Source organism: Polypterus senegalus, chromosome 1 (genome assembly GCF_016835505.1).
Source record: "Polypterus senegalus isolate Bchr_013 chromosome 1, ASM1683550v1, whole genome shotgun sequence".
NCBI lineage: Eukaryota > Metazoa > Chordata > Cladistia > Polypteriformes > Polypteridae > Polypterus > Polypterus senegalus.
This window is the reverse complement of record NC_053154.1, coordinates 245,536,416-245,559,789: the sequence shown is the minus strand read 5'-3', so window position 1 is coordinate 245,559,789 and position 23,374 is coordinate 245,536,416. Positions and strand designations below refer to the sequence as shown.

Below are 23,374 nucleotides of genomic sequence, written 5' to 3'. Positions count from 1 at the left end.
CATTTCTATTTATTTTTCATGTACGGCTATATTTGTGTGTGTGTGTGCGCGCGCGTGTGTGTGTCTGCGCGATCAATTAAGCTCGTTACATATTCACGTTCATAGGCATAATGGCAGCGATTCAACGTTTTCTGTTGTTCTGCAAATCTCGTGATGACTGCTCACATCTATATTTTATGCCGAGTCTCCTTCCCCCGTTAAATTCTTCGCTATTAATGCACATATGCAAATATAGGTTATTGATAAGCATTGTTATACACTGCATTTTTCAGATTAAGTAAATACTCCTTATTAGAATAAAAATAAGTACTGTTATTCACATACAAGATACAATTTAACTATCATGAAAGTGTAACTAATGTATTTCATGTAATTGAAAAAAAAATTAGGAAGAAGAGCGCCCCTGAATCTCTGCAGGAAATGTTCTTTCTATTATACATACAGACGTCCTAGATGCAGGTCCTAGAAGTTGTATAACTCATAAATTTCACATTTTTCCAAAAAAAGTTAGAAAATGATAATTAGAAATTATTCTCAGTGTATTTTAGCTTTTAAGAGAGATTGACACTTTCCTCGGACTAATAGGATGAGCTCAAAAGAGATATATTACATTTAAAATATCGTTTTGCTCGTTGTTAGTAACGGTTCTCCACTGCTGCTCGGGCTTTTTAGAATTTGATAAATGCAAATTTGAGTCTCAGAAGATAAGAGCTCATAAAATTACAAACTTCTGAGCCCGAAAAAATATTACGTAGCAATTTTGAACATTTTAAACGCGCTGGTTTACAAAATTCGGCGTTTCATATTGAGGAATCGGATCGCGCAGCGTGAGAATGTGGTTTTCCCTTCCAGGACCGTTAGCAATCCATTCAAGCCAACAAGTTTGGAGAGAATGTTGAGTTTAATCAATTCAGAGCGTCGAGATGGAGCCCAACTCACCCCAGGTATTATTATCTACGCTGCCTCGCTTTTATTTTATCTACATTATTGTCAGTATTTTAAGAATGTATCGCTACCAGATATATTATTATACATTTTATGAACACATGACTGTAAAATCGTAAACTTTTTAATACAAAACTTTAGCGATATACATTAAAATACATATTGGATTTGGTTTCAGAATTTCTTATCTGTTTAATGAAATATTTCACTACTGTATATTTTACTCTGTAAAGCACTGCTGATTTTTAAGGGCTGGATCGCACGCTTTATATCACAAAATAATAATCAGATTTTTTTCTGTTTCTCTTAAATTTCTGTAGTGGGTAGGCTCACCCTGTGGTTTACACGGACCTTACATTTTCTACAAGGCTTTTAAATTTCACCTTGAAGGCAGACCAAGAATTTTGTCCCTTGGCGACTTCTTCTTTGTAAGATGTAAGCCAGAGGATCCGATTTGCATAGCGGAGCTCCAGCTGTTGTGGGAGGAAAGAACGACCAAGCAACTTTTATCCAGCTCCAAACTTTATTTTCTCCCAGAAGATACTCCCCAGGGAAGGACTGTCATTCACGGAGAGGTAAATGCGGATATTTGGACTGAATTCGACTTTGACGTGTTAAGGACGTGCTATCAAAAGAGAGCTAAGTGAATGGCTTACGATATGAGAGTCTTAGAAAAAACAGACCCGTAGAATGCAGCTGATTTCCTTTCATATTGTTTCTGCTTTTCTTGTATATTAATACATAATGCGTGAACAATGCATGGTACGTTTTGAGACAATGATGTTGCTTTCCTGTTAGCCCTTTAACATAATTATTATTCGACCCTGTAATGATATTTACGTTGTTGAATTGGGGGCTGGGGGGTATTATCGCTGTGTCTTGACAGTTTGTTTGTCTTTTATGTTTTTAATTATTTCGCTTGCTTAATATCTGCAAGCGGAAATTACGAAATGGAGGCTGAAATTGTATGCCGCTGAGCTGCTAAAGTCGTATTGAATAAGGTGTTAGATGACAGGTAATACAATTTCATTTTAAAATGCGCCCCCTAACACACACCCCTCCTCTCCAGTCACACTCACACACACACACACACACTCTCGCACACACACACTCGCGCACACACACATTCTGCTCCAATTGGGCGTGTATTAAACAGAAATACAACTAGCACAAACATGTTAAAAGAGTGAGCAAAACATTTACCCTTAATCCATAAAATATCATCTGTCAGTTTCAATTTACAGCCCGGAATGTTTTTGCCATTCTAACATGATAGAGCTGTGCTGCCAAGTATTTATTGTAAGCGGACATTTTCCCTGGGTGCGCTAGAGAGCTCCCAGTAACAGTACGAGCGCTTGATTATTAATAACTACAACAACATGAACAATAATTATACTATGGAAATTTGATACTGTCAACAGATAACGTCGCCTTTCAAGACCGGTGTGACGTTTGTAAAGGTCATCATTGACTATAGCGTATCGGTTCTGCATATTGACGATGAGAGGCTTATATCTTAATAAAATGGAACAGGAAAGTGTTCGTGCGGTTTCAGTTACGAGCAGACCACAATAAGACGGCTGCACCACTTATTTTATACGATTTCCTTAAATTGTTTTTGTTATTATGGTGAAGGCGTATTATTATTATTTCGCATTAGGAGCGGCATTTTGCAATAAATGCTAGTGTCAAATGGAACTGGATTTACATTTCACTTACATACAAAATAATCCACAAGAGAAAACCTGTTTTGATCCCGTCCCAGTAATGTAACTACAATAAACGTGTCTTTTTTAATAAAGAAAATAGCTCATGTTGAGTGAACTTTATTGTCTTTTTTTCAGAGGAGCCAGAGTATCAAATTTCCTCTTCATAACACGCAACAGGTTTCTCAAGCACCTTAACGGGGGTTATTAAATTTTAATGAGATGCACATATTTTCTTTGGGGAGGTGACTTTTCTTTCTTATTTTTAATGTCTCGTACTGTATGTGACTCTTCCGGACTGTACAAATCGTAACTAGCTACGAATGCTAAAAAAAAAAAAAACATTAAGATATTCGACCTCTCATTTACTCAGATCTTAGCGCAATCTCCTCCCAGATAACTTTTCATCCAGTGCCTCCCCTCCCCCTTAAGACCCCCCTCTCCCCCTCCCTTTCCCTGTACAGCGGCTCTTCACATTATTTGCGTTTCAAATTTGTTCCGTTAACATGATTCACGATTCAGGGGAAAAGAAACATTATCCAAGGACAACGCCTGCTATGGTATATATAAATCCTTTCACAAAGGAATTTTGTCTGCAGGAATATTTCATATACTTGTAAAAAAAAGGCTTATTTTGTTCTCAGTTTTATTTTAATGAACTTCATATGAAAATTAACAAAATATGCCGGAAGGAAGCATAGCTGCTAGGGTTGTTGTGGCTGCAGTGCCTCAACTGGAAACCTGAAAAGCAAATGAAGACTGTCCAGGGTTACAAATGCTGTTTTCAGGAAAGGACTAAATTTGTACCGAGTTAGCACTTTTACTGAATGACCTGAACGTAGCAGTTAGTGACCCAAAGCACTGTTGTTGGGGGAATCGGTTACCTGCTGTATAATTTAAAGAACTACTGCTCCTTAGAGGAATATGACCTGGAATGATTGCAAAACAGCGATTTTGTTTTTAAGAGTATATAATACTTGAGGTGTCATTTAGAAATGTAATTGTGGCGTTTCTTTAGAAGTGTTTTCATCAGCTCACCAGTTTAAACCCACGTGTCAGTGTGTTAAAAAAGTAACCAATGTGTTGCCAGAGGAAATGTGAAATCATACTATTGATCCTTTCTGGCCTGGTTAATGTGTGTGTGCATATACTGTATGTTTGTGATAATAAGCCATTTGGTTCTGTCTATGTGCATGTTTGTACAGAATGTGTATGCTGGTGTATATAAATACACATGTCCATAAATACAGATAGGGGTTAATGGTGGTCTATTTCTGCATATATGCTTATTATAGTATATAGGCAAAGAGTGATAGAGAGGGATGGTAAACTCTGATGGCATATGTGTATATATCATATGGAGTTATATAAATAGCATAAAGTAAATTAAAGTTTTAAAATCTTTTACTTATCCATCTATTTGAAAAAAACATACAGTATATAGCAAGTAAATGTACATTAAATTGTGCAGGTGTGTGTACATTCTCTGTTTCTGTCATCCTCTAGCTCTATCTCTGTCTGTCTTCTACATTATGAAGAATACAATTTTCATTTTTTTGTTTAGTGTTATTTACTTTTTAAATATCTTATTCAGAAACATACATAATAGATACATTTTTTCCTTTACCCACAATCATTTAAATTTCAGGTGGGGACAGAATATGTTATGCGCTGTCTAGACAGAATATATTTTATTCAGTGTGTGTGTATTTAAACTTGCTTTGCAAATACACGCACACACTTCAGATATAGGTATATTTAAAAATATATCACACATATACACATTATGTACAGTTGCATGCATAATGTGAGTTACAGTAATTTTCATTTATCCTTCCCACTGTACAATTTATCAAGCTTTACATGGCAGCAGATTTCTTCCCAGCTTCAGCTACTATTGTTTGCTGTGGCTGTGGTGTATCATTCCTATTCTGTGTCACCAAGTGAAATTATATAAGGCAACTAAATCCTGTTATCAGTCTTGCCAGTTACTGATTCAGTTATCTTGGTCAGTGTTGTGTGTAAGCGAGTGAATGCCATCTTTATGTCCAATAAGTTATCTTTCACAGATGAATTTTATTCTGTTATTCCATTTGTAGTTCTTTTTTTTTCAGTTGCATGCACATTTTTCTGTCTGTCTGACCTGGTGTCAAGAATGTAGTACTTTCAGGTGATTACAGTTAGAACATGTGAAAGTAGCAGAATTCTATTTTGGTAAAGGGAGTTATAGAACATCCTCCAAGGTTACTGTCTCATTCTCCCTCCTTCTCTTTATAAATGGATATTTCTTTGTGCACATGAGAGACCTGGACACATTTAACAATGTTTAATAACACAGATGTTGTAGCTTTCCATTTTTAATAAAGTGAGTCGTATCATCTGTCTTGTACTGTATAATTTTTCATGGCTGCCTTTATTACTGGATACTATTTTGGGCGCAGAAGATACTTGGAGACCTGCAGGCACTGAGGACTGTTAAATATCATGTTGATTTTCTCATAGTTGAGGTTGGACACATGATATCTGAAAGAGTGTACAGTTTATAGTACAGAACTAGTGTGTCAGTTTGTGTAGCTTTGTTTCCATTTAATTGAAGTCAACAATCATTGCTTATGTAAGCCTGGTAATCTATATAATCTATATGCCATTGTAGATTTCTTGTACATAAAGACATTTTTCTTTCTGCTGAGATGTGGTGCTTTTCTTATTTATGATACTTTGCACCAAGGACAAACTTTTTTCTCTTTCAACTTTTGTTAATTATTAGCTCGTCATCTATGTACTTTACCCAGAAATGCTTAGTAGTATTACTTTACTGAACTATTGCGGTTGTGCTTGACAGTGTGTGAATCAAGCAAACATAACACGCCTCGAATATGCAAATGCATTGTGCAATAAACAGTTGTGATCATGGTGATAAAGTCAGGTAGTACGTTTCCAGATGCTTTCTGTTGTACACCCCGGTGATGTCATTTCCCCTCTGGCCCTGAGTTAGTCATTCATTAGCAGAATAGCAGCAGCATAAACAGCAACAAGCTCTCAGCATTGGTTCTCTGGCAGTCAGCCTACAGAATCTAACACTTGGAGAACGGGCCTAAAGAGGGCAACATAACACTCTCATTAAGACATCTGCTGTTTTTATTTCGTGGTAGCGACTGTATCGTCTTTGCAGGACATTCCTGCCAATATTTTCTTGCTTTGAGCTCAGAGTATTGAATGATTTACAGTATTAAACATTTTTCTAGTGAAATGAAAGTTGCTAGGCTACTAATGCTTTTTCTTTTTTGTACAGACAATTTACTTTTAATAAGTAACTTAAGTTTCAGTATGAACAGCTTAACATAACACTCTCTTATAGAACAATATGCAAACTTTACCTGGAACTGGGGAGATTAGAAGTGTTTACATTTTTCCCAGAAATATGCCAATTTAGCGAGTATCTGATTGTAGTGATACGCCTAATCTGTTGCACAATAAAAGCATTGTGTTATCAAGACATTTGTGTAAGAAATTGCTCAGTGGTTAAATATTGCATTCCGTAATATAAAACATAAAAAGTGATCATGTCGACATTTTATATGATGAGCGCTGCAGTCGATGGAGCATTTGGCTTTAATATTTGATGAGCAGAAGGAATTATTTTCTGAATCTGTTGCACAAACTCTGTAGGTAGCAAGTGACGATGGGTTTCTTTCTTTTTTTCTTTCTGTCTCTTTCTCTCTCTCTCTCTCTATATATATATATATATATAGAGAGAGAGAGAGATAGATAAGTTGCACTTTAATAGCCAAACCTTGTTCATCCCTGTACTATATATAGTAAATGCAAACATCATGACTTGTTCAAAAATAGAATTCACAGATACTTGACTTTTTTCACTGTTTTAGAAAAATAGGTCTTTAAGGATGATAGCCATAGCTTCTGACAACTTGTCTTAGATAATAAAAACAAGATGTTATGTGATAAACAAGGTATCAGACTGTTTTTTTTTTCATTTTTAATTTGTAGGTACTTTTTTTGAAAGAATATGAATTACAGCTCTATGTGACTGGACTATTGTTACTGCTAAAAAAGGCTTTTGCTGGCACCCATCCAGGGAGCATCTTTGGTTTGTTGTAGACAAGTACAGTACGCTTACATTTAGAGGTGTCTGTGTGTGATGTAGAAATTTATGGATGACCTATTTTTGTTCTATAAGCTGGAATTCTCAAGATGCAAAATCCCACCAGGTTCAGCTGAAGCACACACCATTAGTGCTGTGATGCACCTAAAGTTAGTGTCACATCTTTAATGCTCGAACTGTTTTAAAATAGGATATATTGAACATGCCATATGACTTACATACCAAGCAATGTGTGGAATTCAAAGGGGGGTAAAAACTGAAGCTGCTCTATGAGTCCAGCAATTGGGTGGAAAAATTGCTTTCCAGAGGAATCTTAATGAAGAATTTGGCAGATTCTGACTGTCACACCATTTCATAGAATGACCTGGATTATCCTATTGTAGAGCTTAACAGTAAGACTGAATTGTTTTTAATTTCAGATAAAAAAAATCGATTACTAAAAGAGCTGTATGTTTGCCTAGCATGTGGTTTGTTGACATCCATTAGCATGCCAAGTGTGTAACTGATATGCCGCCTTAGCCAACAGTGTAGAATGTTAGATGTGACATTGTAAAGTGAGATGTATTAGACAATACGATCACAAGATAAGTTAAAGAGAAAAATACCACCATCTATTTTATGCAGCACATTTGGCCTCGTGGTTAATATTAGATTGCTGGATTCTACTTAAATGGATCTGTGGCAACATGAAGCATCCTAAAAACTCAGTTCAGGTCACTTTTGCAGTTGTCTAGTAGTCTGGTGCTAGTGGGTGTGTTCTAGTGCAGTAAAGTTAACAACTTTCTGGAAAACATCCTACTTAAGATATCAGCCTTATTAAACAGAAAAAAAAAAAGAACTTCCTCAATTTCTGCTAAGCGAATTTTTCATGTTGCCAGGTCAATAATTCAATAGACATGCAAGCAGGTGTACAAATCTGTTGTGACCTGGAGAATTCTTGTGGTGACCTTTGAAAGTAGTCGAGTAAAACATTCTCAGCGTGACACAGTTTGTGGGATAGCTGCTTTACTGCTGGGCTTCAGTCAGCTTATACTTTAAATTCCCCTTAATGTGAAATAATAGGTAGCAGAATGCTTCCCATAACCTAATTTAAGGCGTGTAGACAGTCGTGAATGGCAACAGTTGTCACTGAATCTCTTTGAGAGCATCAACATTCCTGGGGTAGAAAAGAAAAAAAAAAAGGCAATCAATGCAAAGCTTGTTATTGTAAAAGAGCAAAGTTTAAAGAATGAAGCCAACAGCTTTTAACAGGCTGATATCATATGACTTGGCCTTAATTATTTAGAAGTGAATTTAAATTACATCACTTAAACAACTTTTTGACCCTATTACTAAAAGAGAGACATATCTGTATGAGGCTGCTTTTATGTGAATTTTTATTCAGATATGATGCACAATCCATTGGATTATTCACTTTGTGATCGGCTTTAAGAGAACACAGTATTGATGCTTAAGTGGAAGACTGAGAGGCTGGAGATGCTTTACTTGTGGTACTACTAGAACTGAGTGCTAGGCATTATTTCCTTGATTTGGGTTCGATACCTGGCCCAATCATTGTCTATTTGGAGGTTTACATGTTCATCTGACCCTACGGTGGGCTGGTGCCCTGCCCGGTGTTTGTTTCCTGCCTTCCGCCCTATGTTGGCTGGGGTTGGCTCCAGCAGACCTCCGTGACCCTGTAGTTAGGATATAGCGGGTTGGATAATGGATGGGATGGAAGGATGTTCATCTAATCTCCTTATGATTTTTTTTTGATAATTTTTTTTTCCCATCGTAAAAATGTGCACTTTGGCCTGATTGTTGCAGTTTGAATGAATGTGGATGTGAGTGTGTCCATAAGTTTGGCCAGCAATCAACTGCTGTCATATCCAGTACTGGTTCTTGGATAAAATCTGGTTCCCTCTTGAGCTTGTATTAAGTAAAGATAAAGTAGGAAAAAAATTGTTCTGTTTGCTATATTTGACTTAAATGTTAATTGTTCATTTGGTCCTAGATCCTTGATGTAAATCAATAATATTTGTAGAAAGCATTTATTTTCTTGGCTGGCACAGTGGATAGAACTGCACCCTCACAGATGCAGTATTGTGGGTTCAAATCCTGTACCCTCTTAATTGCGTTTGCATGTTTTCCCCTGTGTTGGCATAGGTTTTCTTGCGGGTACCCTGGCTTTCCATCTACGTCTCCTAAGGTTAATTGGACATCCTGAACTGGTCATTCTGTTAGTGTATACATGGGTGGGCTCTGATATGGGCAGGTGCACTGGGCACTCGGATAGGTTCTGATTCTCCAGGAACTCCAAATTAGATTAAGTTAGTTTGAAGATGGCCTAAGGTTTCTTCTCTTTTTATCTCAACTTTTTTCTTTAAATATATATATGTATGTGATTTATGTCTTCCTGCAATATCACTGATGGACAGCATTGTGGATGTGGATTCAGTTCCCAGTCTGTGTGAGTTTTGCATGTTTCTCTTACATAATAGCGGTTTTCCTCCAGGTATTCCGACTTCCTCCCAAATCAGAAAAACTTGCATGTTCAGATAATTGGTGACTGTAAATTTGGTTTGATTCCATGAGGGCTGGTGTGCCTTGTGAAGCCTTGTGATGGACTGGTATCTATTTCTTTGTTACCTCAATAATGCTAGGGTAGTCACTCCCGGGTAGCCCACAATTCTGCACTGACAAACATGTATTAATAAATGGATGGATATAAGTGCAACTGGAAACATTTGGTTTGTATGTTCTCATGTAGCACTGAGTTGCCTTTGCGGAATGAGTTAAGTGACTTCTGTCAGCACCAAGTCATTGTGGTCAGATTCCTGCTGTTTTAAACCTCGGACACACTTGTTACTTTGAGTTATTTATATGGGCTTTATGTATTTATGTCAAATGTGTTCAGGTGTAACTCATACTTTGCCTTTTTGAAGATTCTTACATTTCACAACCCTATTATTCTTCATTTAAGCAAAATTAAGAAGTCAAACAGAGATAATCAATTTACTCATACCTGTCTCTTGCTTCAGGCATTTCAGTTTGAAGTTCAGAGATAAGCCAAAGGGTGTGTTAGGTGTCTATTTATAGAACAAATTACAAACACTCACTAGGCCCATTAACTACCATGATGTGGTCAGTGGGTAAAATTGTTTCTTGGTTATCTTGCTCTGTAGGTGGATATGGCAGGAGCCATTGGGAGGACACAGGGTATGTGGAGGGATTATATCTTAACAATGAAGAAATTCTTGGAAAAAGAAGTCTCCATCCTCAACATGCAGGAAAAGATGTATAGAAATTAGATGAGTGATATTATGGTAGATGTAGCTGGCAAATCATATCTAGCATATTCAACCATTACAGTTATTCTCCTCACAAATGAATACATGTGAAACTATAATGGGGATAGCATAGTAGTGCAGTGGTGCATTTGAATCTCACATCTGGTTATTGTCAATGTAGAGTTTGCATGTTCCCCAATGTCTATGTGTGGGTTCCTCGGGGTGCTCCCATTTTCCTCCCACAGCCCCAGAGATGTGCAGGTTAGGCTAATTAGTGATTTGTAATTAGCCCTGTTTGGGTGTATTAGGCAGTGGGCTCTGCAGTGGACAGCTGCCGTCCCCAGAGCTGACTAATGTGTGCCCGATCCTGTCATGACTTCCATGAAGTGTATAAAGCAGGTTTGGCAGTTACGATGGAGTAAAGCTAAACTAAGCAACTGTGGCACTTTCACCTCCATGGATCAAATAGCAATAGTTCAACCTTCCTGTGCACCATGAGGAGTGTTGGTTAATTAGATCAACTTTTTATACTTGTATTGTATAGTTGCACCATGATGCCTTCCCCATTAAAATTTGCCAGAATGCAGAATGAATGTTTATTTGTTTTCACATGGGCAAGCTTTAAGATGATCTCTATCAACAGTATAGGTTAACAAAGTGAGCAATGATGGGAAACAGTATTTGAATTTGCTAAGTGAACTGTGTTATTCAGAAAGCACTCACTTAGTTCAGGAATGGATTCTACCGGTCCAAACATGTACATCATTTTGGATGTTTTTCTTGTTTAGCTTACTGTTTTAGTATACAATAAAAGGAAGTTACTAATTAAACAATAACACGCCAAAGGCAACAAGAAAGTTTTTTTTTTAATGTCAAATACTCTGTGTTGTCCCTTAATTAAAAACACCCAACAAAACTGATTATGGGTGGGATAAGCCTTACATTTTTTTAATGTGAGTATTTAGAAAAAAAATTCTGGAGAAGTGATTTTGTGAAGCATGCTTATTATTTTAAATTTCCCACAAAATATCAGCTGTTAAAGCTGAAGTTTGTCTTTTTACTTGCTCCTTTCAAAAGCCACTTTAAATTACATGCTTTTAAACATGATGGCACTGTCTCATATATGAAATTCATACTTATTATTTCATAATTTAATATTTATGGCTTAGAATGGGGGAAAAGTGATTCTTAAAAATTATAGATAGTCCTTTTAGATACATAGCTGAGGTTGATGTGATTCCTGTGGCTATGTGTGTTCAACTGGAAGGATCACTTAACAGAATTGAGCGTTCCTTTGCAAAACTGTGTGGTTTAGATTTACACATAATAACATTGATCTGTTTTCCAGCTAAAAAAGCTCCACTTGGATCTTACTGCACTTTTGACCTTGGTTAAAAAAATAAAAAAAAGGAGTTATCTGGTTATTTAATTTATAAAGTATGTCCAGATTGGGATGGCACCTCTGACCATTACCCCTAGTGTTGTTTTTAGGCTAATTTACCTTTTGAATTTATTTGACCATTTTACACGTAATAACAGTTTAGCAGATGCAAGTTAATTGGAAAGGAAATATGCCATTCATTAAAGCAGAACTTAGCTTTTTTGGTGCTGTGAATGTCTCCTTAGAAATTTTCAGTTTGTTTCAAGTGCACAGCTATGATAATTATATTATTAGCTCAAGCTTAGAAAATGTGTTTCATATTGTCCCTTGGCTAACAGTCGTTTCTCATCTGAGATCCTTGTGAGTAAAGGAGGTCATAGGGATACAGATATAGCAGGGGTGCTGATGGCAGGTTAACTAACCGTTATGTGCCCTTTAAGATACTGCTATGTACTTCTATCGACTCAAAAACATGCATTCAGTGTTGAAACTAAGGCTTTATTTTGTACCACTTTCTTACAGGATGAAGTCATTGCTGTTTCAGAGAAGGTGATAGTGAAGTTGGATAACCTGGTCAAATGGGCAAGCTTGGATTGCTCAGGTTGGAAGTGTGGCCTGAAAGCCATTCCACTAAAGCCATCAGTCCAAAAAGAGCTGGGAAAAAACGGGCAGCGGGATGCCCTGCAGAAATACAGACAATCAACTCTCAACAGTGGCCTGAACTTCAAAGATGTCCTAAAGGAAAAAGCAGAGCTTGGTAATTTATTTACCTTATTTATGTACAGTACCATTAAATGGAGATGAAAAGTAGGAAATGGTGATTAATGTTATCTAGACCTGTTTGCATGATCATGAAAGTCACAAAGGGCAACTATTTTTTTTAACATCCATTCATTTTTTTATTTTAGAAACTGAATGAATTGGCTGTAAGATGTGTAGCATTGTATTCATAGGGCAAACTAATCTTAGACGGGGACACCAATGAATTTAGATTTAAGCGTGACCCTAAAAGCACATTTGTAGATGTGACAGGAAACTGGAATTGCTGGATACTTGAAAAATATGTAGAATTCACCTGTTGAGAGCAACTGGCCACAAACCTGAAATTAGAGTTGTGAGCATTAAGCAGTGTGGCCCATAATATTCTCAAAATCACTTAATTCAGTTTGGAGTTGTAGGAGGCTGGGAACTGTCATGCCAAAAGCAGTCAGCACATGGCAGGAACCGACCCCGAACCCACTCTTACACACACCAAAAGTTTAGAGTAAAAAATTAATCTAACTTGAACATTTTGAGATGTGGATGCAAAATGATAGCACCTGGGGAGAAATCATTGAGATTCAGAGACAATATGCACACTCCAGACAGACAGTAGCTGGCTGTAGGATTTGAAAGAAGTACCACAATGGTGGCTGTTATAGAATGTAATCACTACATTTCCTGAGATTGCTAACACAGATCTTAATATCGTCACATGTCTTCTCATTCTCAAACCTGCATAACTGAAATCAGTCATTGGGGCTGGAGCCTATCTCAACAACAATGGATACAGAACAGAAATTAACCCTGGAGAAGGTACTAGTCCATTGAAAGGCCAACTGAACTACACATCCACACTGAGGCCAGTTTGGAGTTAGGAATTAACCTATCCTCCATGTTTTTGTTAAAGTGGCAAGAAAGCCAACATAGATATGGGGAAGATGTGTGAATTCCATGTGGACAATTTCCAGGTATGGGATTTGAATCTAGACTGCTAGATCTGTGAAGCCACAACACCACCTGCACAGCATATCAGCTGTATATAAATAATATATGTACATATTGCACTGCAATGGAGTGGAATCTAATCCAGGGATGCTTGCTGCGTTGAGCCCAGTGCTACCAGGATAAGCTGCGGCTCCATACAACCCACCAGTGGATTGCACGAATACATAAGTATTTATGTAATAAAACTAAAGCTTGGAACAGGTTAAGGGAGGATTTGCTTTTACTGTGTTATAGATAGATGGACAGATAGGAGCAAATGTATATTTAAGTTCAAGGTCTGACTTCACTACATTATCTCAATATAAAACCGAAGTTTGGGAATGTTAATGTTTTAACCTTTTCTGTAGTGCTGGTTTTCAATGTATAATTTGTTAATTTATTTCTAATACTTTTACATATTGAGATTATAATCATAATAACAAACATCCATCCATCTTTCAACTATCATACACATTTAATTGAGTTCAGGGCCACGGCAGCCAGAGATTTTGGCACACATTGAGCACACTCCATTGCTAAAGGTAAACCTTATTAGGCATTACAATTTAAAGAATGAGATCATTCATTTCTTGGTTATATACGATATAAAGTAAACCACCTAACAAAGGCATTTTAAGGTGTGTGGCTCACCATGCCGAGTTTATGTTTGTCTTTATTGCTGTATTCCTATATTTAATTGCTCGTATGTATCAGGCATACCAGGGCATAGCTATCTATGAACAGACAGTCAGCTTTCAGTATAGCAGACCATGATTTTGGTTTTCAATTTTTGCAGCACATCTATTTTTAAATCTCAGTACAGAACAATGAATATAAATGAATTACCAGATGTAATATACACCTCGCGGCTGGGTAAAGTGCCAGCTTGGTGTTTAATGATAATTGGTCAGCTGTTTATTTTCTTATACTGCCCTGTATTTGCATGCAAAGTGGATGCTGATCTGAGGCAGTTCATGATAGGAAGGGCCTTGAATCTGTTCTTTATCACTGCAGACAGTGGGCAGAATCAATACAAAATGTAATGTCTTTTGCAACTATAGAACATAAAGGGTAAATAGTGCATAAAGAATGAATGTTAATGGATGTATTTATTGTCAAACTTGTAACCTTATTATGTATGTATGTATGTTTTTTGTAATGCTAATGAGTGGCTCTTCAATGGCTATATCAACCTTGCATGTGTTGTCAGGGTACTAAATGCTGTTGCTCAAAATGTCCCTGAATTTGCTTGCTAAGCTAAATATTCTGGCAGCGTACCAAAGGCCATTTCTAGCTTAAATTTACGCTTCCTTGTTATGCAGAGAAAGAAGAGACTAATTCGGCCCAGCATTATGCTGCCCACTTGGAAACCCTGCATTGTTCTGACAGAAAGCAATCATTAATTAAACAGTCATAATAAAAGAAAAAAAATAATAAAGCACATTTTGTTTAAAGAGAACTCCAGGTGTAAGAAACGGGTGAAGAAAAGGCAAAAAAATAAAAACAAAAAGATGCACAAAATGGATTATAATAAGCAGAGAAGCAGGCAAATAATCTAGAAAATAATAATCAAGTGGGCATCAGAGGGTTTATTATTTATGGCTTATAATTTAAGCAGTGCTTTGCGTTCTCCTTGGGTATTTTTCTGTAGTGAACTTTTTTTTTGTTTTAATTTAGCAAAAATGACAAACAAAACATGGGAATGTTCATTTTATAATGCCACATGTGACCTTTAAATAAACATTTTTATGGGGCTCAATGCTTAAGTAATCAAAAACTGTTCCTGTAATTACTCAGTCTTCCTTTGCAATTTCTAAATGCATCTGAAGCATTTTTTTTTTTTTTGATGTTTTCGCAAAGTGTGGGGATTGGTAGGGTTGGGGGTGCCTGGTTAAGCAGCAATACAAGGAACAACACTGCTCATGATGTTAGTTTATTTCAAGGCACACTCGTTCTTCTTCATTTGTACAGAGTCGATTTAAAGACACTTAACATGTACATCTTTAAAGGATGGTTTAGTGACTCTTGATTTGTCGTTTAGAGGTTAGCTCATAGAATCTTGAATCTGAAAAAGAATATTGGAGGTTTATACTGCAACTCCGCAGTGCATCTGGCTTGGGGCAGTGGGGTTTCGGGTGGGGGGGGGTCTGACAGTTTCAGGGTATGGTTAAGGATACACAACCCTCCTGACCTGCCTCTGTGGAAACTCTGTGAATGACCTCTTGAACTTAAGAGATGAGCTTATCTTGACCCTAACTGCCTCTATGAGGTCCTTATCCATGTTCTTCACTCACTTTGATTGTGAAACTCTGCATTTGCTTTAAATCAAATCTTTATAATTCTCTTTAAGGAAAACAGAATCTGTCTCTTCTTTAATACACTTGCCTATATTCTACTATTGAGGAATTAATTTTCTTTCTGTTACTTTTATATTAATATTAAGCAATAATTGTAAGGCTCAAGCTATAGAAACAATGGCTTGATATGGTGTAGCAAAAATCGAGACAGTCGTATTGAAATCTTGAGTGTGTCAGTGTCTTTAAAGCTCAGACATCAGGCTACTCACAACTAACCCCTCTCCCCTTTCAACCTCAGACAATTTTGTGGACAATCCGTGAATTAAATGTGGCTTTCAGGAAATGCCTTTTAACTTCCACCCGTGCGCTTTGAGCGTGCATGTTTGATAAATAACCACCAGCTAGCTACAGAGCTCTGGAAACCAGAGATATTTGTATTACATTGATATTCACATCATGATCCGTCTGTTCTGTTAATAAAAGGTGAAATTTCATTCTGCTGTTTTTTTCAAATCACAGAGTCTGGATCACATTAGCTTGGATTATGTTATGATATCTGTGTCTTTTCTGCAGTCACATGGGAAACGCATGAAGAAAGGGGTTTGAGGTTGTTCGCTTGCTGTTGTTTGGTAAAGGGAAGTTCTTAATCTTAAAAAAAACGCCTTTCTAGTTTGTAGGAAGGCTGGAAATGAAACTCGTAATTCATTTCTGCATTCAAACTGCCACGTTATATTCAAAAGTTAAGTTGTTAAAAGTGCACTATTTGGGAAGGAGGTTGGAAGTTCCTTTTTTTATATAGTTTTGTAAAGGTATCTGATAGAATGGATGTTGGTTTTGTGTTAACTCACATGATTAAGCATTTATTTATATTGCCTATCAGTGTTTGTCCCCTGCAAGCTGAAAGGAATACAATGCAACCTTGGCTTGGTTTGCCGGGTGGTCTCATGCCCATGGGGCAGGCCTGGAACCAGAATTCCACATGTGTAATGTCTCTGTCCAGCTGAATAATAACTATGTTTTTTTGGTTTTTACAATACCTGCTTTGTTCAATCATTGGGGCAATGGGCTGTACAACAGTATGAAATGCTACGCCAGATACCAATTCATGGTGATGCATACTCATCCATGTTCACTCATGAAGTCATTTTAGACTACATACATTTAGATGCTTGTTTTTCTCAAAAAGTTGGTGGCCATCCATCTGTTTACTAAACTGGCTAATCCACTTCATGGTCATGGTCATGGTCTTGGGCACAAGGCACCAGTCCATTTCAGTGAAGACTTTTACAATGAAATCTCCAACTCAGTGGTAACTAGTTAAATGAGTAGTTGTACTACCTTAAATTGTGTACATTCCTGTCCTGGAGTGCCTAATGGGTGTAGTTTGTCTGCCCAGATCGTGTAAGGGTAGACTAACCTTAACAGTGTACACCTGCAGTCTATTGACCACAATTTGGTCCAGATTAGGTTTGTGCATAAAGGTGAATGCTTAAGCATTATGGCGTCACAGAAGATTCCCCTGATGCTACTTAGTTCTGGAGACCTAGGTTTTATTCACTCTCTGGGTGAGTTTGCACATTCTCTCCACATTTGCATATGTCTCCTGTGGAGTTGCCATTTGACTGTCAGACACTAAAGACTTGCTTTCTGTCTGAATGGTGACTGTAAAGTGACTGAGTTTGAGTGTGTTTGAGCATAAGGCTATGCGATAGCTGCCTCATGGTTCTAATTCAAGTACACAGCACATTGAAATTCTTATTTGTCTGTCTGTTCAGAACAGTGAAAACAATGCAATATGAACAAAGGATATACACATAAAATACAATATAAACAGTATCTATTCACTAATATTTACAATATTTGTTATTATGACTGGATGTTCAATAACCGGTACTATTGGTGTGAGTGTCAATAGTTCTGTACCATTTGGAGGGGTGAGAAAAGCAGCTATGCGGTATGACATAGATCTTTAATAATCCCATTTGCCTTTTATAAAGAAGGAAGTGTTGTAGATGTCCTGAACAGAAGGCATTTGGGTGTTGGTAATTTTCTGTGCCACCTCCAACACCATCAGCAGTGCTTTATGTTCTTGAGCCAAGCAGGTACCGTAGTGTGGATGGAAAGTACTGTAAACCTCTAGAAGTTTGTGAAAACAGATGGAGAAATACAAACTGTTCTCACATGTCTGAAGAATTAAATTTGCTGATGACTCCACTTACATAGGCCTGATCACCAACAATGATGAGACAGCTTATGGGAGAGAGCTTTATCTACTGACTCAATGGTTCCAGCACAACAACCTCACCATTTATGTCAGCAAAAACCAAGGAGCTGTTCATAGGTTACAGGAAGCAGAACAAGATGTAGACAATACTGCCTTCTACATCTGAGGGGATGTTGTTGCGAGGGTGTGCAACATCTTGAAACATGGACCAAGGAGTTAAATTATGCATTTACAGGTGAACAAGGCACATCCCTGTGAGGTGCCTGTGTTGAGGGTCAGCATGGAGAACTGTTTTGGTTAGGAATTCCAAAATCCATTTTCAAAGTCCTACACACCTCATTTGGTTCTTTCACTGTGTGAGATTTCCTGTTCTCTCCATCAACTGTGACCCAAAATTTCCCTAGATTAGGCATGTGCATGAGTGTTAATTTTTTGAGGACCAGCTCCCCGCTTGGTAGCTGTCTATGTGGAGTCTGCATGATCTTTCTTTGCTCTTTTGTCATGCATCCACTTGAATTCCAAACCTCACACAGATGTTAAGTTGATTAGCAAGCTGTAAATTTCCCTCATTTATTTTGTGCATTGTTTGATAGGCCAACTTCCCAGCCAGAGTTGGGTCCTGCCTGGGCCTCATGTAGCTAGAAAGGATCCTGGCTCCCAAAGAATCTCTGGCCTGGAAAAAACTACATTAGAAAATGGATGGATGATCTCCTAAAATGTAAAGAGTGACAGAAATTGATATGCTTAGGATCACTCAGTGGGTCAAATGGTGATTAGAACTGGCAATCTTCTGGATTCAATTCCTGTGGCTTAGCCACAATGCAAAACATTAAAAATGCCAATCAGCCTCATGGTATTTGTGTGGGACTGGGAGAGAATCCACTGAATTATGTGGAGTGCATTGGATGAATACATACTGTTAAGTGGCACCAATTGACAAGGCATATATAAAAAGATGGCTGTCCACATGCTGGCCATGAATACACAGGTATGAACCTGGAAAAAAGATGAAGTGATACCTGATAGTGACATAGTTTAATGCAGTTTTCTGATTACTGGCGTCATTATTTGGAAAAATGGGCCAAAAAAAAACTCCCAAGATTAAGATTTTATTATAAATTGCTTTATTGTGCTTGATGATGTAGTCGCCTGAAAGCATTAATCAGTAAAAGGTCCTGAGCTGTAAATAAAAAAAAACCAAAAAACAAAAGGGGAAGTCCCTTTCTTATCTCTTAACAGCCAAATGCAAAGTTTGCCATCTTTAGTACATAAAGTGTTGGGTTTTAATTCATGACATATGTCCCATTCTGTGCCAAAGCAGAACAGAAATTCGGCACAGCTGAAGTGACAGCGTAATGATGCAAAATAGAGGACAGATTGCAACGCTGTGTTAGGATTAACATATTTAACTGTGTGCCTTACATTCCAGAATATTCCAGGTCTTTTGCCTAAGAAGCCCATCAAAGAATGTGGGTTTCTTTATTAGTGGCTGGTTGATCTAAGGAGAGCACGAGGTTAAGCTTTTAATTCATCACAGAGAAATGCTTTGCTGGGGGAGATCTTTTCGGCACAGTACCAGCAATAGCATGGGCATCTCTAATGTGCCACAAAGTTGGTGCCATGCCAGTGGGTGTTCAGTGTGAGAGCAAAATCTGCAAAACTTTCAGAGAAAAGATTTAGAACTCAGGCATTTTATTTCCCACATTGTATGGTGTTGTTTCATCCATCCAGTGATAATGTGTTCCCATTTATTCATTATTGATTTTGTTTTTGGAAAATTAAATCCGAAATGGCGTGGGATGGTGGGAAGAATGAGGAGAGGTTTTCCAGAATGTGAAGACATTTCTTTACAGGCTGTACTTCCTGTTATAGCTGAACCTTGAATCAGTTTTACGGTGTTCTTTAATTATTTCTTATGCATTATTTGTAGTTGGGGACAGGCATGTATTGCAGAAGCTGGAGTTTGTGACATGCAAATTATTTTAAAGAAAGCTAAATTGTTGCAACTCATATTGAAGTTAGTGGGAAATTCACTAGGTGGGCCCATATTGTAGCCATTGCGAGGATAGGCTGTGCTCTTGCAATTGCAAGTACAATGCATTTTCAGGTTCATAAACTATAAACATCAACTGCATGTTTGGTATAGTCCGTAAAATATGGTTTTGAATCTCAGCCTTACCACTGTCTTTAATTAGTCTGCATACTCTTCATTTGTTTGTGAAAATTATTCTGCGACTCTTAAGTTGGAGTGAGTGTGAGTGAGTAGATGAATGTTTCATGTCCTGGACTCATGCACTCCCCCTTACCATTTGCCCAGTACTACTGGGATGGACATCTCTCCCCTAAATCAACACCATGAATTGGATTAGGCAGTGTATTGTTTTGGTGACTCTAGAGACCAATGCACCAGAATGCAAACTTGTTGATGGTGCTGTTGATGAAGTACTCAAGTTCCCTTCTCATGTCATGGTGTCACATGGCCTGCTTGTTTATATTTGCCACTTGTTTTTCCGGTAGGATATTTGCAATAGCTAAATGTGATTTGTTTTTCTGTCCGTATTGGAATGCTGCATGTGAGCTGCTGTACTGTACAAGCACTGTTCAAGAAAGAGTGAGATGCAGAGGTCGACTCACCTGTGTATGTTGCTGTCGTGTATGCTAAATTCATACGTTTCAGCTACATTTGGTCAGTGGTCACCATTCCAAGCTGAGTGGAGCTTAAGTGATCAGGTGAACTACTACATGGCAACTGAGAAGACTCCAGTTTTACTTTGTAACTCATTAAACCTCATTAGTATGTAAAAATTTAAGAAATAATTTGGTACAGTATTAAAAGTTTTAAAGAGCAAGCTTCTTGATTCCAGTATACTTGTGTCCAGTTGTTTTTTTTTTGGCTCTAGGACTAATGATATGTGTACTGTGCATGTTTTTTATTTGTTGCCAAGGGAAAAAAGGCATTAACAATGATTTATCTGTTAGCTGTTTTTGGCATTCATCCCTAAGGCTTTTTCAATATGTGGAAGCTTTAGTTTAGAGGCCCAACTCAATACGCATTGTTTTCAGTGGCATAATGCTTAAAATTGTATTGATATAAAAGATTTTGAACAAAGATTACTTTGATTTAACTGTTGGGTTTTTTTTTTGCCTCTGAATCCTGCTTTACACTGAATACATATGCTGACACAGGAAACTGAAGTTTTCAGAGAATATTGCAGGAACAGTTCTTCATGCTCATGATTTAGAGTAATGTATTCTGGTACAAGTGCAAATAACTGCATATTCTATTGCCATGACAGTATGTAGAAAATTGTGTTTCCTTAACAGGCAAATGGAACAAAGGGCGTTCTTTTTCAGATGCTATACATTTCCATCATGACTTCAACTGTACTCCCTGTGCTGTTTATTAACAACAGATTGCAAGAGCTTTCATTGATGATCACAGGTCTGTCTGACCAACTGATACAAACCATGTATTACTGGAATGTGCTTCCTCTAAACTAATTTAAAAGACCAAACATTCCAAAGTAATTAAATTAATGTTTTATTTGACATTATATTTTGCTTACATTCATTTGAGCAGAGTGGACTGGTTTAATGTTCGCTCTGCAATTTTCAGGCTATGTCTTTTATAGTCATCATGCCTTGATTATTTGCAGACCTGTTGGAGATTTACATGAGCTTTTTTCTATTATAAAACACTGATCTGCTCATATCATTACTCCCTTCTATGACTTAAGTTTGGAGTGAAGCCAAGAGGACTAAATCTGCAGGCAGTAAATTATGAGCTACAGAGGAATAAACTGCATTACTTTCTAAATTGTATATTATACTGGATAAAACATGTACTGAGATATATGCTTAATTTACTCAGCATTAATAATTTAAGGGGGCATTTAGATAAATTCATTTCCAATTGTCTCGTCATTCATTATTTTATATAGCATCTTTCTACAGAGAAAACCACTTCAGTGCCATGTAGTGATTCAGAGCCAGGGACTGAACAGCCAACCTTGTATTTTCCTATCTATCTATCTATCTATCTATCTATCTATCTATCTATCTATCTATCTGTCTGTCTGTCTGTCTGTCTGTCTGTCTGTCTGTCTGTCTGTCTGTCTGTCTGTCTGTCTGTCTGTCCGTCCGTCCGTCCGTCCGTCCATCTATCTATCTATCTATCTATCTATCTCATAATTTCAACTCCAATCCTTTAGGGCCACATTGGCTGCAGGTTCTCCATCCTGCTTCTTTATCAGTTTTTTTTAACTAACTTCTTTTCCCATTATTTTAATTGCCTTGCCTCATCTGAATTGCTCCTTTTTTCCTTAAATGGCAGCCAAACAAAATGAGATGTGAAGAAAGCCAACAGATGATCAGCCAACCTGGGGCATCAAACTTTAACCAATTTCACTCTAACCAGTTTCTTAGTTAAAAGCCAATTCTTGTTATTAATTGAACCCTTTATATAATTCCATGGCTTCTTGGTGTTCTCTTCTTCCTCAACCAAAATGGTTGATTTTCTTTTTTCTAAGAACTCCGTCAAAATGCTTTTTGCACCTCAGCATTACTGAGACCTTCACCTTTCTTTATTTACAGATATTGTATGATGGACAGGATCGTTGTTCATGTGTTTACTTTTTATATGTTATTATTGTTTGGCAGCTAATTAAGGAAAATGAGAAAAAATTAAGGGGTCTGAGTCTTAAATAGTAAGTCAATTAAAATTAAGGCAAAAGAAGTTAATTAGCAGCAAAACTGGGCACTAATTAGGAATGTGGTAAGAATGAAAACCTATGGTCACTGGAGCCCTCCAGGAGTTTGACACCCCTGTTCTAGATCATTTACTAATTATTTTACATTTAAAAAAAGAATAGAAAGCATAGTGAGCGCAAAAAACAAAAACAGCATTTCTTGGTACCATTTCTGAATAACACTAGACACAAGTTTAAAGACCCCGATTATTGATAGTTCGTTACTCTGTCTTCAGAAAAGGAAGGTACGGAATGTGTGTGTTTCACCCTTTTAATAGGGGTATTTGTGCTTTCTTGAAACATGAAGAATTTTTACTGTTATCGGTATACAGTATTATGTAAAGCAAAGATTTAAAACTGTTGTGCATTGTGGAATGAGCCAAAGCAGTTAGTTAAATTTGTAGCTGTGTGGCATGTTTAGTTTAAAGTTTGTACACTTAAGTAAAAATAATATTGTTAAATTTGCTTAATCCAGTTGAGGGTCTTGGATGGCTTGACCCTTTGTAGGGACATCAGGTACAAGACATGAACCACTCCTTTGCAGGGCCCACTTGCCCACCCAACATTAAAGCAATTCAGAATCATCAGTTAACCTAGCATGTATGGCATTGGGATGCAGAAGAAAAGCATATGTACAAATGTTTAATATAACTAGGCAGTGGAAGTCCAAAGATAGAAAGTACATCCTATGAGAAAGACTTGCAGTTGCTGTTACTGACATTGAACCTCTGTAGAAAAGGGACAAGCACCACTGTGCAGAGGAGAAAGTTATGGTATGTAGTTGGAGGGAATAGAATAATTAGAGTTCAAGACAGAAGAAATGTAAAGCTAGTGCATATCAGCCACTTCAAACATCTGGGCTTGTTGTTTGAGGCAAAATGTGTTTGTGAAACAGTAATAGAGGAGAGAGTTAAAATGGGATGGATAAAATAGAA

At 37.3% G+C, this 23,374-nt stretch overlaps 1 protein-coding gene across 1 annotated transcript in view; it reads left to right on the top strand.

Annotated features, from left to right (window-relative positions):
* Nucleotides 1-888: 888 nt before the first annotated feature.
* Nucleotides 889-23,374, top strand: part of arid5b (AT-rich interaction domain 5B) — a 133,615-nt gene continuing 111,129 nt past the window's right edge. The window contains exons 1-3 of the mRNA XM_039771265.1: nt 889-944; nt 1,266-1,520; nt 11,947-12,181. Of these exons, the coding sequence (XP_039627199.1) occupies nt 924-944; nt 1,266-1,520; nt 11,947-12,181 (511 nt within the window). The 5' untranslated portion in view covers nt 889-923. The remainder of the gene's footprint in view (nt 945-1,265; nt 1,521-11,946; nt 12,182-23,374) is intronic.